This window comes from Caloenas nicobarica, chromosome 8 (assembly GCF_036013445.1).
Source record: "Caloenas nicobarica isolate bCalNic1 chromosome 8, bCalNic1.hap1, whole genome shotgun sequence".
Classification (NCBI taxonomy): Eukaryota; Metazoa; Chordata; class Aves; order Columbiformes; family Columbidae; genus Caloenas; species Caloenas nicobarica.
In genome coordinates this window covers 15924427-15941071 of record NC_088252.1, presented here as the reverse complement: position 1 = coordinate 15941071, position 16645 = coordinate 15924427, and the positions used below count along the sequence as shown (strand labels likewise).

Below are 16645 nucleotides of genomic sequence, written 5' to 3'. Positions count from 1 at the left end.
GAAAATTGGATCCAATAGATTTCACATTTCACTCCTGCAAAACACTCTTCCTGGAAAAAGTGAGATAGGCAGGGAAATACGATTTGGAGCAGGAATTTCTTGAGCCGGCTTTACCACTGAGGAGAGAGGTCACACAACCACAGCTTTACTGTCCCTTGCTAATTCTGTTTAGTTCACGTGAGTTCAAGCCAAGAACAAAAACACAAAGAAAGACTGGATCAGGCTCCAAACTCTGGAAAGGCAGTTTCTACAAGAATAGTTCTGAAAAGCACCACCAATTGCCTGCAGTTCTCAAACGCTGAGCATGACATTCCCAGATTTTGTGGATTTCACTAACACATAGTTGCACTCCAGTTTTTGTATCTAAATGCATTCCCACAGTTACATCCTAAGTTTTATATCTAAGCACATTCCTGCACAATTACATTTCAGCTTCTGCCTCTTCTCTAGCTTCAGACCATGAAGCATTTCAGGCAACATCAAGTTCTTTTACTTTCTTTATTTTCTTCCATAAATTATTAACTTTCATTTAAGTCTCTCGAGTTAAATCTTGTTTCAGAGAGAACTAAAAACAAACAAAACCCCAAATAAAAACACACACACAAAAAATAGACACAGAAAGGAAGGAAAAGTATCTTGATATCTAGACTACAACTTGGTATTTGTTTATAATCACGGTGCAACCAATTTTTATTTGTTTCTTAACATAAAAGCATGATTAAGTAGCTTGTTTACAGAACTGCAGCAAGATCTGATAAGAACCTTTTTTTTAGTGTCTTTCACTAGCAAAGAGTCCTAGCTCCACAGGATTTAATGAGCTAAAAAGCCTAAGTTTCAAGATGAAGAATGAGAGATAAAGGCAGTTAGAGCACGCAGAACAAAGACAACGCATCTGCTCAGTAATTAAAGCTGTATTCCGGAGGCAGAGAATTTTAAGAGAGAATAAGCTCAACTGAAAGCAAAGTAACAACAAAACATCAAAAGACTGAAAAGATAGGGGGCAGGTCAAGAAAGAAGCATAAAGCAAAGCAGAAAGAGATACCATGGGAGACGGGAGACACACAGCACCCGACTGACGGCAGATGAGCTGTGAGTGACCACAGGCCCTGAAGCACCAGCTGGTTCTCGGGGCCATTTCCCACCACCCCAGGAGAGGGAAGGCACATCTGGGCCCAACAGCTGGATATAGATCAAATGGCTGTTGGGTTCCAGCCAAACCTCATTTCAACTCCTTGTTTCTTTGCATAGAACTAGCTACTTTCACTGTTTCCATCATCAAAAAATTATTTTCATGCAAACATGTTCACGGTATCAGACCAACACTGGATTACAAGCACAAGAAAGGAGAGGATGCCCTCAGACTATCAGAATACAGATACACGTGTCTAATAATGTATTAACATGAAGGTATCCATCTAGTCACAAAAATTGTTTTTCATACTGGGCTAGGAAACACATTAAGAACAGCTTATCTGCGCTGTGCTATGTTAATACTATCCTTGTTTCTCTTAATACTTTTTGAAGCCACAGAACACAAAGGTACATTTCTCTCTCTAAAACATCTGCATCAGGAATTACTTAATATTCACAGAAAATTGTAACAATTCTGAGTAAATCTCATGTCCACAGCCAAGACTTAATCTCCAGCTATAAACACAGGAAGTGATCAAAAAGTAACCGAGGACCAAGTGCCAGACCTGACAAGGACTAAAAATGTTGCTCCTTAGTGCAGTGGGAACTGGGAGCAGGGTTTGCGTCAAGGCAATCTGCACCAGAAGGCTCTGGCACTAGGAAAAAGGATCAAATCTGACTCAGTATACGAATCAAACATCTGTGGCTTCACGAGACATTCAAACACTACATGGCAACACACAAAACCAGAACAGCTGCTTAAGGGTGGAGGACAAGTTTTATAAATGAGCAGTCTCCCCTACTCTTCATGCTGCGTAATGAGGACTCTCAGGAATGTTTCTCTCCTCTGCTGTTCCTCCTCTTCTCCACCCCCCTCCTAAAACACAGTTCGGTTTGCTAGATACAGCTCCCTGCACGGCCACAGTTGCAATGCAGAAGGAATATAGGAGATGATGGAAGAAAACTCAAGGACTGACTTAGTGGCCTTTTAATAGGAGGATAATGTCACCAGCTACCCAGCCCGGCATATGACAAAGGAAAGCTGAACTACCTGGTGTCCATCACAGAGCTCACCTTAAGTGACCAGTGAAAAACGTGCTTCCAGGTTAAGGTGCTTCCAAGAATCCCAGGAACCAAAGATGACAGCTAAACTCTCCTCTTGAAAGGGAATCTGTCACTCCTAGGCCATGAGCTGCAGGCATATGCTAAGGAAATAGTCTGGACTAAACCACTACACAGTGCTGACGGTAATGCCAAGCACACGGCGGCCACAGCCAGGTGTCTGCATGGCCTGGTTACTCTTACAGTGTAAAAGGCAGCAATGGTCAATGTTTTTAAAGCCAGATATTCTTCAAACGGTATCTAACTGCCATTGAAGCCACATCCTGCCTTTGGTCTTTCACTCATTGTCATGTTATAGCTTGGATTTTTAGACTGCATTCCTGAAAGCGAGGAGGCTGGAATCAGTAGTCATTATGAATTAGATGCTGACAAACAACAAATTAGAGAAGTCAAAGGTGCTGTGGATAATTGACAACTAATTATTGTTAATTGTAGAATTTACATGTCCTTATATTAAAAAAATATTCCAAATAATAAAAGCCCATTAATAAAGTATTTTCCCCATAGCTTGTGGGAAAATGCTGCCCAGATTCAGATTAAAAGATCAGCAAGATAGTGACTTCTAATCCTTTTGATGCCAATTATCAGACAAACAAAATCAGCAGTGGAGTTGCTTACGGACCACACCTGACAGCAACTGCATTCAGCAGCCTCAGTGACAGAGGGAAATAGGAGTAAATAAGTTTCTTATAATGATATGAGATACTTCAAAGCAAGATAACTTCAAAATACCTTAAAGACAACTTGAAAAAAAAATGCCACTAAATGTGAAAAACTGGAAATAGGATGTGGTTCAGAAGGGCAAGATAAGGATATGAACCTGTTGATTTACAGAAATGTCTCCTCTCCAACAGAGCCCATCAGGTGACAGAGAAGAAAAAAGCCCAGTAGATGTTAATCACAGGATGGACTACAAGCTGTAATTATGATGCAAAGACAAATTGAACCCCAGGTATACCACACAGGACACTATACTTGCTCACCTAATTGGCCTAATAGATATATATATACACACACACACATTCACACACACCTCAACAGCAGTTGCACCTTGGTAACACACTTCAGATTCTGAGGAACTGCTCGCAAGTTGGTTTAGAAACAGCCACAGGCGAACTGCTGAGGGTAAAATCAGGCCGGGGGAACACACACACTACCACAAGGAATACCATGGTACAGAGAAATACAATGTTGACAGCAAGGTCCTCTAAATAGAAAACCATAGTGAAGGTCACAGAAGAGACAAAATAGCAATACCATCACAAAGAAGTAAACAGTTCTACTGGAGAAACGCTTCAAACCTCCATACCCTGTCTGTCCCCTCTACTACAAAAACCTGAAGAATCACCACACATTTCACCTACAAGAAGCTGTAACATAACACTGCTGTGGCAAAAAGACTAAAAAGGGAATCATTTGATGATGCTGTTCTACCCAAAACAAGTTGTAATTACTTTATAACCGATACTTCTGATCCTCTCCGCTTCATATGAAAATGGGGGATGAAAGTAACACAGCCTTTCTGGGCAACCCGTCCATACTAAACCCTCAGTGCACGTCATCTGTGTTGCTGCAACCCTAACCCTAACCTCTTACTACTGTGCACCTAAAACCAAAACCCCACACTTACACCTATTACCTGAACTCTGTAGCCTCCTACTGAGGAACTGAAGACATCAATTAGATCCACGAGCCCCTTAGCCTGAAGAAGGCCACTGTCCTTGTTCTCTCCTTGAACTCCACATACTCCATTCCAATTGCCTTTAGCTGCACATACTTCATTTTGGTAACATCTGTCTTGTACTGGGAGGGCCCCAAATTGGTCACAGCACTCCAGACTTAGCCTCATGACTGCTAAATACAGGATAATAATCTTTTCCCTCAACTTGCCAGCTACACTCTTGCTAATGCAGCCCACTACACTGCCAGTTTTCACTGCTGCACATGACCGATGGCCCATTTGCTGTTCACCAGGATGCAAAGGTCCCCAAAGGTCCCCATCTGCCAGCACAGCTGCATGGGGCTGTTTTTTTCAGAAGTCTTCACATCTGTCTGGGTTAAACTTCAGGAGGTTTCTACCAGTGCTTTACTCCACCTTGCTGAAGCCCTTCTGAATGGCAGATCTGCCCTCCAGCATATCAACTGCTCCTTCCAATCACCGTGTACTTCATTTGATTTCTTTCTTCTATAGTTAAATAAAAAAGGTATCTAGAGGCATCTTAACCAACAAGCTAACAAAGAATACATTTGGTACATGTACAATGGCATCAAACAACCACAGATTAAAAAAGAAACGTGACATATTGAGAGACAAAGAGGTCATATACTGAACGACGTGGCCTAATAACCTCAGATAACAGCACAGATACATACAAAAAGAGTTTTATAACTTATGAGATGTGTCATAACCATGAATATGGTTTGAAGCAAGAACGCTGTTGCAGCCTGTCACAGAGCCCATTGAAGTCCTGGTTTGGCACTGCAGAGATTTTTCCCTGCTGGCATAGAGCCCCTCCATGCTGAGGAACAGATGATGAATGCTCCCTGACATGCCAAGACGAACTTCCTCAGCCATGCTTGTACCCTTCACATTATTCATTCTTCAGTCACTGCCACAAAACATTTTATCAATAGCTTGGGAAAGCCACACAACCTGAACAGTAGGACTCTGAATCAGAAGTGTGACATTCTCTTCACCTCCACCCCAAAATCCTTGGGATTTTGTATGAACGTGGTGGATTGAAATACGGAAATGAACTTCCTGAACTGAAGATTATCATGTTGATGAATAAACCAAGTTCTCTCACGCCCAGAGCAAGCAATATGTAGAGAAGAAACAAGAATAAAAAGTCTTCAATATCAGAAGAACCATTCATCTATTCCTCACAGGTCAGACTTTCCCTCTTATAAAATAAGCACATGAAAAAAGGCAAGAGTATTTATAGAATTCACTTAATCATTAAAAAAACAAAAACCGACCTGCTCATAGGTACCAGTTTTTAAGGTCTTCCTCATCTACCAAGTTTATTTCAACCTCAGTAATTCATCTGGTCTTTGACGTAAGCAGCAAAGAAACAGGACAAATCCCTTTAAGATGCATGCTTCACTTGATTCGTTCTTTACTGCAAGACATGGCTCAAAAGATAATGAACATGAGAAACAAATCAGTCTTCAAAAAGGAACAAGTTCTTTTGCACTCAAGATACATGGCTGAAAGTCAAACTGATTACCACTGAACTTGCAGCAGCATTTAATGCATCATACACAGTCTGTAAGGACATCTGTGCTACCTGCTGGGACTGAATTCTCGAGCTTTCTCTCTCACTCCTCTTTTGCAGTAAGTTGCCAGCAATGTCCAACAGTGTTCCTTTCCCAATAGTTTTGCCTAATATTTTTTCCCTAAGCTTTTTTTTAGCCCAGGAGAGCTTGACAGTTAGTAAACCTAAATAGGAAATGAGCAGCTCTTTTCTTCCACAAAGAATTCTGATAAGCAGGATTTTCTTCATCTTTCAACTTAAACATTTCGTTCATTATGGGACAGCTGTTAACAAGATCGGGACACAATGGTGACCATGAAAGCTTCACAGACAAGAAGTTGATTACATTGCTAAGTGTAAACTTGGATAAGAATGCAACACATTGCAATACCTATCCTGCACAACTCAAGAATGAGTCAAACTTTTTAGGAGTCCTTACTATCAGATAATTCTGTAGGACTATAGTATCAAGATGATGCAACAAAAAAAAGGGCAGCAGAGACAAGCTCAAGAAACTCATTGCTGAAGACTTGCAAACATCACAGGGCTGCTTTAATCTTTTTAAATTCAGCAACTGCCCAGGAGCTTGAACACAGAAGCAGCAGAAGGAATGAAAGACTTCAACATTTGAAAACTCAAATGTGTCATAAAGCCAGGAAGTAGAACCATAAATATAACCATGAGCAACCAACTGCAAAGGATACAAGACAGGACATCCCTCCATCTAAATTAGCTTCAAGATCTGGAGTTCCTAGTCAGATGCTAAGGAGTCATGTCAACTTTTCTTTTAAAAGCTATAAGTAATAACAATCTGAGGAAGAATGAAGAAATTAATCCCCGATTTGGAAAGACACCCCTTATGTACCTCAAATGCAGCCAATAGAGAAGACAGCGTGGCAGTGCCTGAAGAACAGAGTAAATATCACCAGATCCCCCCAGTACAGGATTTTCAGTATCAATATGTTCAGAACTGATACAGCAAGAATTAAACACCTGTTCAGAAAACCTCCTACAAAGTAGCGGCAACTGGGGAACAGAGTACTCTGTAATTAATCAAAGAAAATTCTTTACAGATATCATATAATCACAATATGAGTCTTGTGTTTGCTTTGATTTCCGAAAAATAAGGCAATTTCTGTCCCTTTTCATAATTTCCTTGGTTTCTAACTTATATCTATTACAGTTAGAAAAGTACTGTTGTGTCCAAACCACCGTAAGATGGCAAAACCTTTCTAACAAGTGCTCACCATGTTTCAGAAGAGCTAAGGACCATTAGCTGTCTAGAATTCTAGTTATATCAGATGGGTCTTCTTTACTGAAACCAGAAAAAAGTTTCAGATTTACTATCAAGACAGACTCCTCAGCAAGTATTTACCATTTTTGTCCATTTCAGAATCTGAATATTTTGGCAATACACTTTCACAAAATCAGAATGCCTTATTTGACAGTCAGAGGTGAGGTTGCAGCTTCATTGCAACAGACAAATTCTGAACTTGAATTATCTGTTTAGCTATTCAGCACACACACATACATGTATCTCGCACTCAGATACTATAACTGTATTTTACATGTAAATTATTAGTTTTATTTTTCCCCTCATACTGCAAAGAAACAGCCTTTGTTCTTTATGCCTTTGCACCAAAGAAGCCAGTCAAATAAATCCAATCTCAAGACAGCAGAGTACACAGGCATTAAGAGTGGAAAACAGAAATACAGTGTACTGGTGTCTTCCTCAAATTTACTGTTTTCACATTTGAAAATGCCAGTCTCCTTTCCTTTTCATCCCTCACAAATGATAATGAGCGATCTATTAAAAAATAAGCATTTTGAATATTACAAAATAAAAAACACAAAATGCATATGGTACATCCACAGCCCTGGAAAAGGTTTAGATATTCTTTGGGTACATTCAGTATCTTTTCTCCCACTACTTTTAGCCATAAGGAGATTTTAAAGACCCTGGGCTTTCATTCGTCTATCAATACTAATTGCAGGTAAGCTATTTCTCAACCAAACAGAAGCTCACATTTAATTACACACTAAAGGTTTCTTATCTCAAATTAAACACCAATATTTTCAAACAAAATCTTGCAAGATCAATAACTACAATAAAGTAGATATTTTGAAATAGTAGGCACATATAATGCTTCCTCTTGTCATTTTTCATCATTACTTTTGGGATAAATCAAGTAGGATGAAATAAACAGGTATATGTATTCTTCAAAATCAAACACTTGAAAGAAGAACGAACTCCAGGAACTTAAGAGTAATTTTAAAATCTTACTCCCCATATTGGACATTCTTCTTGAAAAGAAACCTGTAAAGAGATGTTCACACGCATGTAGTTTTTAAACAGACTCCAATTTAGCAACACAGAAATTCAGCCAGAAGTCGTATCCTCAATGAAGGAGAGATTCCTCAGTCATCTTAAACAGTTTTTATCCTCAATAGCAACCCTGACCAGCAAAGCCAATACTTTTCTTCTGTTCTTGTAGTGTGCCTGATCAAATACTGACATCTACACATAGACTATCCAAGTATGTCACCTACATCACCTTCGGAAACGATAGAAGAGAAACACATTTCCTGACACATATGGCTGAAACAAATCAAGAGGCACCTGGGATACAACTCCTAATCTTCACTAAGATTTGAAGAAGCCTAAGCCTAAAATCTGGCTTAGAAAAAAGCCTAAAGTATATTAGCAACAGCATGTTACATAAAGCCAATGATATTGTAATAATGCCACATGTAATAATGCCTGGGCCAAGGGACTGAACTCCACGTACACTGCGATCACAGAACACCACTTTAATCACTACACAAAAACCTGCTACATGACCTATAGCATTACAAAAGTTATACATCTTTTTAAAAATAATTACAGCATCAGAAATAATTGAAGACTAGGATATTTAAAATGCACAGAAACGTTGAGTGTGTTTGATATCCATGTGTTCCTACTTAAAGTAACATCTGGTACCCAGAAAGATAGAAATCTGGAATTCTCTTCCACATAACTTTCTTTTCTTTTTGTCAGATGGAACACATTTCACTACCTACAGCTTCTCCAATTTCTCTTCATATTATATCCAGCTTAGAATACAAAAATACATTTTCGAAGCTTAGAAACCTCAAAATCGCATCGAGCAAACTGATCACTAGCTCTGCCTTGTATTTATTCATACAAAACTGCCAGCAGATGTCTTCCTTTAACGACTGTAACTGAAGGCATATCATAAATTCATGAAAAGAAAAAAGGGAATTTGTGCATGTGCACTGACTACTGTTAGACTCACTCTCTCATGCAAAACCACAATAGAACTATTTAAATCCCCATTATTATTGACATCTGAACTCTAAAAATTATTCAAGAGCACCACGCCTGCACACTGTAGAGCCTTAGAATTTCAAACAGAAAACAGAATATCAAATGGAAAGCCTGATTCACAGAAAGATTCATGCCACGAGCAACTTTGCCAACCATCTGACAGGCATTTTCTCTGTTCAAAACCTCCTCTCATTCATAAAACACTTGAAAGGACTGTTTTGCAGCAAATTATTTTCCTAGTCTATCCTCGTGTCTTGTCAGTTTGAAAATGTATACAGGACATCATCCAATAAATTAGATTTTTCTTCTACACAGGTGTAAGTTACTTACAGTGCATCAAAACAGAACAACTGATTTATCCCAGGTCAGAGACCTGGCTGCTTTTAATATTCACAATGTACATGTTAACTATAAAGTAATTATTCTGCCAAATATGCAAGGACTCCTCTTGAAGAGATCATCAGGAAGACAAAACAATGTTTTAGCCTTCACTGAACTACTTAAAATTGTTTAGTTTCTGATCATAATAACAATATCTACTATTTGCCACATTCTTGATCTAATCATTTAGTCATATGAAAGAGTGGCAACAAAACCAGGCTTTATATTGTCATATAGAGAAGTATGGAAAACTCCTGCAGATATTAAAATAATGTTACATTCCACATCTTAATCTGTATTTCCTCATAATGGTCTTCCATTGCAGACAGCTTCTTTTGCCCTTATTTTGGTTACAAATCTGCCACTATCAAAAAGCAAACCACCTAAGTTATTACCTAAATTCACGGGGATATCTGAGTCTCCGAACAAACAGCATAGTGTCTGCTCAGAAAGATCACAAACACATTTACACAGTTTAAACCTCTATATGGGTTTTTAAACTGAATTCTGCATGTACAAGGAAAAAAGAAAATTAGTCAGAATTTATTCTTATCTTTCCTGTCCACGTAAACATAAGGCACTGCAAGACATAACATTAAGTAACCACAGGGGTTTTTTTTGGTTTGGTGGGGTTTTTTTGTTTCATTTTCATTTTTTGTTGTTTGTTTGTGTGTTTTGTTTGTTTGTTTTTACTCCTTCATGACACTTCTCCATTTGCATCTCCTTGAAATACTAAACTAATTGATTTAGCCAGACAGGCCTGCATCAAGACCGCAGCAAAGGGTTCTTGACTCTGTAAACCATAATTTCAGTAGGAAGGTTTATGTAATCATCAATGAAAATCAGATATTTTCTTTTCCTTTTTCTCCCAAAGCAGTTTATCAGGATGGAGTTTGCTTGGGATCTTTTTTACTATAGTAACAATTCACCAATGACTTAAGCAATATTGTTTACCGCACAAAGAAAGAACAGAAAAAACGCTGACTCTAAATAACACAGGTCTGAGTACAAGGTTGTCAAGAAGCTAAACCTGAAAAAAAGATCACAGGACACTGCTAATATAGCTAAATAAGCACATTTGCTGTTTAGTGGCCAGTGATTTCACAGATGTGTACAGGAAAAAACAAAGCTTTCCAGGCCCACTGAGCCCAAGATAGACAGGATTTCTATTTTTCTAGTTGCCACCTTCCTAATGAATACTCTATTAACTAACTGTGCTTTCTGGAGATTTTAATATTGATATTCCTCCCCCGTAAAAAATATAAAGCTATCATCTCCATAACTTTATTTCTTATTGTAATTACATGAGATGTGCTTAGCCAACATAAATGAGACACTCAAGGCTAAAGAACCAAACCTCTTCAAATCTATATTTAAAACCTGAATGACTGTAAGAGCTTGTATTATTAGTTACATTGTGCACAGACACATGCATAAATAACCTGTCCATCTAATCCTGCAAGTACTCATTAAAGGTCAGTTGCACAGGCTTCATTAATATCAGTTCTTCAGCAATCGATCTGCTGCTGTGCTACAGCAACATTATGATAGGTAGCAGATTTTGTTACTACTTCCACTGTAAGCTCCCTTCTAAGGGGTGGTGTAGTTCAAACATTCTCAGATAAAAACTTTAAAAGACCAAACCCAAGGAAATTAACATTTTAAGTTCCTATCAGCAATTTGAAATACAGTTAAGATTTTTCAGTATGCTGTAACTTAACATAAATCATAATCAAACAAAGAGTCAGAATCACCATTAATCTCTGTAAGACATAATTATGACAGCCAACTTTTTTTTTTTTAAATTAAAACAATTTAGGTGCACTAATCTAATCAAGATTAATCTCCATTAGGAAGGATTGTAACAACCTACTATTAAATTTGAGAAGGCTTTAAAAGATTTCAGTGTGAGATATTTTGATGAAACGTATTTCAGAGGGATCTTCAATAAAAATTCTTTAATATGATTACCCTAGAAGAAAATGCTCTAACACTGGGTCCTATCTTCCAATACATTCCCCTTTCCTTTGGTCAATTATTTTGTTAAGGTACATTTGAAAGATGCAGTCACAGATGTAAAAATAAATAAACCATTGATTACAGACTGAGTAGAACAGCATGTTCACTGCAATATCCACAAAACCAAGAAATTAGAAATCTAGAAGCACTCAGCTTAACTACTTCCATCAGACCCCTAGCAGTACAGACTGAGATGCTGTACACGTGTAACTTGCCATCGTCCCGCTAAGATTGTCCTCCACAACTCTACACTTCAGCCATGAAAATTGCTGTTCTGCAATCACATACTGGAAATTATAAACACAACCACCTAAGTATGAAGAATGGTAAACGCAAACTTACAACAAATGTTTGGCAGCTTTCTCTTTTGACTTACAGTATCTTCTTCTGTTCTTCTGCAATACTTTCCACCCTGCCTTGCCAAGTAAGTTACAAACTTGCTTTTCAGTCCCAAACACCAAGGGCAGAAAGCTCAGACCAAACATTTCTTTGGAAATCCCTCCTACTACAGCAGGGCTAACTCTAAGCAAAGCTAACAGATTTTGTATACAGACAGTTCTTGGTCACAAACCCCTTAACACCTTAAAAGTGGCTGAGTTTACCCATGAGCAGCCTCAGTGATTTCAAGGGTACTAAAATGACACACAGACTAAGCCCAGGCTGAACGAAATGGGTTTAGTTGCTGCATCGCAGGTCAGGGCTCGGCTGCCTTGCAGCACTGGACACACGGGCAGTCACACACAGAGGGATGAGGTCACTGATGCTCCAATTTCTACGGTTTCTTCCGAAAGTAATAAACAGACCCAAGTATATGGGTTAGGCACATAGGCTAATTTCTATGACTGCTGAACAGGACCTATTCCCAACTGGTTAAATTAGTCACTTTCTCATATTACCCATATTTTCAAGCGACAAAACACTTCCTGTTACCTGGGAAACAGATGCTTAGTGACTAAACTTTTGTTACGCAGTACTGAAAAAGAGGGAAAAAAATCCATAAATCTAGAAAGCCATGAAATGTCATGAGTTCCCTATTCAGCCTGCATCCCCTACACAAGCATGAGTGCACCTCGGCTGGGCCCGTTTAGATAGACCAGGGTCAAAGCCACAGGAGAAGAAACCAAACACCCACAGGAGGGAACGGCCAGCAGAAGCCAGGCCAGCTCTGGCTCCCCAGGCCAGCTCTGGCCCCCTGCTGCACACAGCAAAGTTTCAGCTCAGTCTACACGGAAGACTCCTCAGACAAGTCCGCTCGAAGGGAATACACTATAACCACCAGTTCTACCCAGAAACTACCCATTATATACTTTTACTAAGAACAGTAACTGGCAAAAGTTTCATTTATTATCTTTCATCTGTCTCATTCATCCATCATCTGTTCTGCAGCTGGGGTCTCAGGAGGTGAATACAAAATTGAATAAAAAAAAAATTTTAACTTCAGCAACAGCAACAGATAAGGACAAAGAACTGATCTCAAAAATACATAGCTTTTTAATTTTTTTTTTTTTTAAAGATTGGAACAGACTGGAGTTTTTTTCTAGACTTCTTACAATTGCACACATTGCAAGCAACAGAACTTTGCTTTTTCTATTATTTGTTGTTTATCAAGATTGCTGACTGTTACTTACAGCAGATATATTTCCACATCACTTAAACTTGCTTCTCCTTTCTACAAATTTAGGTTCAGAGTGACCCATGTGGCTGCTACAGTGCATCTCTCACTCATTAAGAGAAAATGTGCTTTAGTTGCAAGATAAAAAAGAAAATGAAACATCAATATAAAAGCCTGTTCCATTAAATTCTGAAACTGAAATTCTCATTGTTTAAAGATAAGGAGAAAGTATTATTTCATAATACTATTTGCATATCAGAAAACCACTCCAGAAATTCCTGATTATATACCTAGAACTTGCCAGCACAGCTCCGTTGTTACTACTTAAGAACTTCTTCAAGGTCCCTCCCCAGGCAACTTCTTCATTTGATGGGAAGTCATCGACATGCTGTAAGAGAAATGCAGCTGCATTTCCTTGCTAGATCTTTGGTCCATCTAGGCTTTAAGAGACGGAGTCATGAAAGAAAAGCATGCGATTTCAGGGAGATTATTTTCAAAGTAGGTTTAAAAAAACATGATTGCAAATCTGCAAAAATCTGCCTGAGTTCATAGCCTTTTCCATTACCCTTTTGAAAATCAGCTTCTAAATCTCAAGATTCCAAGCCCAAACTGATCTGGTACGGCATATCAGATGATATGCTTCAAGTTTTATAATTCAAATATTTATTTATCTACTGGGGGAGGGGGGACGGCTTGTCTTACTATGAAATAACCCACCATACTTCTGAAGTATATCTTTGTAGCCATTATTATCTAATCACATATCAGCAACTCAAAAGCGACAGTCCATGCTCCCTTCATATGTGTTTTAAGCAAGCAAACCTTTATTTCTTTGACTTGGGTAACTATGAGATTCCCAATTACATCTCAAAGCCAAAAGAGATCAACATGAACTTCTGAGAAGCAGACAAGCAAGAAAGCCATGTGTCTGAAGGTATATATAGTAGCATGTTTTAAAAGATTTAAAGAGCTCCCTGTGAAAACAGGGGTTTGGTGATTCATGAACTCTGATTCACCCATGTCCTCCCAGTTCTCCCCATGACTATAAGAAGTAAACTATGACATTTCTATACACTATATGCCTCCCAACAGGTTTGTTTAACTGCTCCAACAGGTGCACTGATGGGAAGGACAGACTACACCCACCTGCTCAGCAAGATCAGGAGAAAACTGCAGCTCTGCTTTGCTATAAGATAAGGAACATGGCATAGGAAGGTGCTTTATGTCTACACTGCTCCCTGCAAGAACGGTAGGACTTGTAATGACTTTGCTCTACACCAGCATCTCTACCAGCCCTTCATAAAACCACTGCACTAGCATTTCGTTCAGGTAATTCATATGAACGCTAAGAATGACCCAATTTATAACAGCAAATGCTAATGACTAAAAATGAAAGATAAGAACTTGTTTCGGATATACTACAGGATTTTTGCTTCACAATTTTAACCACTTCCTATCATCAGTTAAAGGTTAGGAGGATATTTTGGTAGCATCAAACGATTACAACATAAAGTTTTCTTCAATTTCTTCAAAGGTAGTAGTATCAGAAACCATCAGAAAGACCACCACATACTAAAAGACCCTGACAAAGGGTTTTCCACAGTTTTTCTCCTTGGAGGAAAGGAATCAATATGGGCAAAAGGAGAATGATACAAAGTGAGTTCAAATGAACTAGTATGTCTTAACTTGAAGAGAGAGCAACACACTTTTGCTCACAAATTTTAGCCACAATTTCTTGCTTTCTCAAGTGTATTCATTGCAGGGGGGGTTGACTAGCTGACCTTTGAAGGTCCCTTCCAACTCAAACTATTCTATGATTCTATTCTATACTTCAGCAGGAAACATTAATTAAAAAACAAAACCAAAGAAAACCAAACACAACACACAAAACCAAACACACACCAAAATTGTATTTCATGGTATAGTTTTATGGTTAAGTTAAGCCAATCTAACCGCATTGTCACCAAATAGGCTGGACCCACATAAAACATAGCTATGCCAGAAAGTACATATGCCAGACGCATGCCCAACTCGGCGCAAAGTTTTGTGGAACAGCTAAGCCAATGGAGGAGGTGTCACTCCCCACTGCCTTCCTCGAGACTTGCTTCTGGCAGTGAAGTTTCCTCTTCCTCATAAGCTTTAGTAGATTTCACACCCCTTGCAATGCTGACTCAACTCACTAACTGAGCCGAAAACCATCCACTCTCCTCCGCCAGGGCAGCTAGCTCATAGAAGGATCCAACAATACAAGTCACAGTAACCCGAAAAACGTGTGGCAGAAGCAGCCAGGGACAAGCTGGCGGCTGAGACAGGAGCAAAGGAGGGAAGAACAGGAACTCCAACTTCTGCCGGGGTGAGCCATTCAAACCTTCTTTTCCAACTTCCTCCACATCCTAGAACCACGCAAGTGCTAAAGCTGACATGAAGAAGAGGTGTGAACACACAGCCAGAGACCAGAGGAAGAACAGGACTGTTCCCCTCAACAACCAGAGCTCACCCAGCCTGTGCCAACCACAGAGCCACAGACACTTCAAACATGGTCTCAGCATAGGACAGGAGAGGCAGAGCAGTGACACATCACATCAGGTCACGGAGCTGTTTGCCTCTCCATCAGCTAGCAGGGTGATCGCAGGTGTGGAAAGTGGGTCTACATGCACAGACCATAAATACAACAGAGAAGCAGAATTATGTTGAGTAGATACAAGGGTACAAAAAACATATATAAAATGGATTAAAGTATAGGGAAAGATAAAGGGGAAAGTTGCTCGACATAAGCAGAAGTAAGCCTACAGCAATGACAGACGAGCGGTCGCTCGAGTGTGGTCGCTCGAGTGTGGAAAAACAAATGAGCCTTGGTCTGACAACGGGAAGTAAGATTATATGGAGCTTGGTTTAGTACTGGCACCCCAATAGTGAGCAGACTGAGTATGGACGCATGCAGCAAATACAGGCAGGACACAGAAGGAGCTGAAGTGTAAACACGACTCTGAAGAACCGGAGATGTTACCACCGGGAGTTCACCTTCTGGAGGCCGAGCAGGCACTGCTGTGGCTGCCGAGCGCTGCCTGCACCAGCCGCTCCCCGCGTCTGCTGGGAGGCGGGTGACCCAGCGGTGCTCACCGCGCCGCGCTGCCCCCGCATGAGCCCGGACCCCGCGCACTGCCCGCCGGCCGATGGACCGCACAGACCGGCCCCGTCCCGTGAACCCCGCTTCGCCCAGCCCCTCCTCGCCAGAGCCCCCCACAGCCCAGCAGAGCCCCACAACGGCCCCTTCTCACACACGGCCCTCGCAGTCACCCCCTGCGCTCCCCAAACTCTGTCCCCCACCCGTCCCACGTAACCACGCCCCACAACAGCCCCGGCCCGCCGTTCTCCTCAGGGCCCGCAGCCTGTCACCCCCCGGGGCCCCCACAGCCCCGGCCCGGCTGCGCGGCCTGTCACCCTGCGGACACCCAGCCCCGCTTCCCACCCCCTGCGCGGCCCCCAACACGCTGCCGCTCCCCCGCGGCCTGTCCCCCCCGCACCGCCCCGGCCTGGCCCTTTCCTGGCGGCACCTGAAGCGCGGCGAGTCCTTCAGGCACTCCTCGAAGTCCACGGTCACCTTCATCCTCTCCTGCCGCGGGGCGCGCCGCTGCCGCCGCTGCTGCTGCTGCTGCTGGCGGGGCGAGCCCGAGGCGAGCCGAGGCCGGAGACCGGCCGCCGGGCGGGGCTAGGCGGGGGCGGCGCTCATGGAGGGGCGGCGGGGCCTGGTAGCGAGGCGGCTGCTGCGGGAACGCCGCGCCGAGCAGCCCC

General features: G+C 41.0%; 1 protein-coding gene across 3 annotated transcripts in view; it reads right to left on the bottom strand.

Annotated features, from left to right (window-relative positions):
• ACAP2 (ArfGAP with coiled-coil, ankyrin repeat and PH domains 2) overlaps nt 1-16645 on the bottom strand; it is a 66857-nt gene extending 50212 nt beyond the window's left edge. For all 3 annotated transcript variants that reach the window (XM_065640104.1, XM_065640105.1, XM_065640106.1), the window contains exon 1: nt 16408-16645. In XM_065640104.1, coding sequence (XP_065496176.1) covers nt 16408-16460 — 53 coding nt within the window. In that variant the 5' untranslated portion in view covers nt 16461-16645. The remainder of the gene's footprint in view (nt 1-16407) is intronic.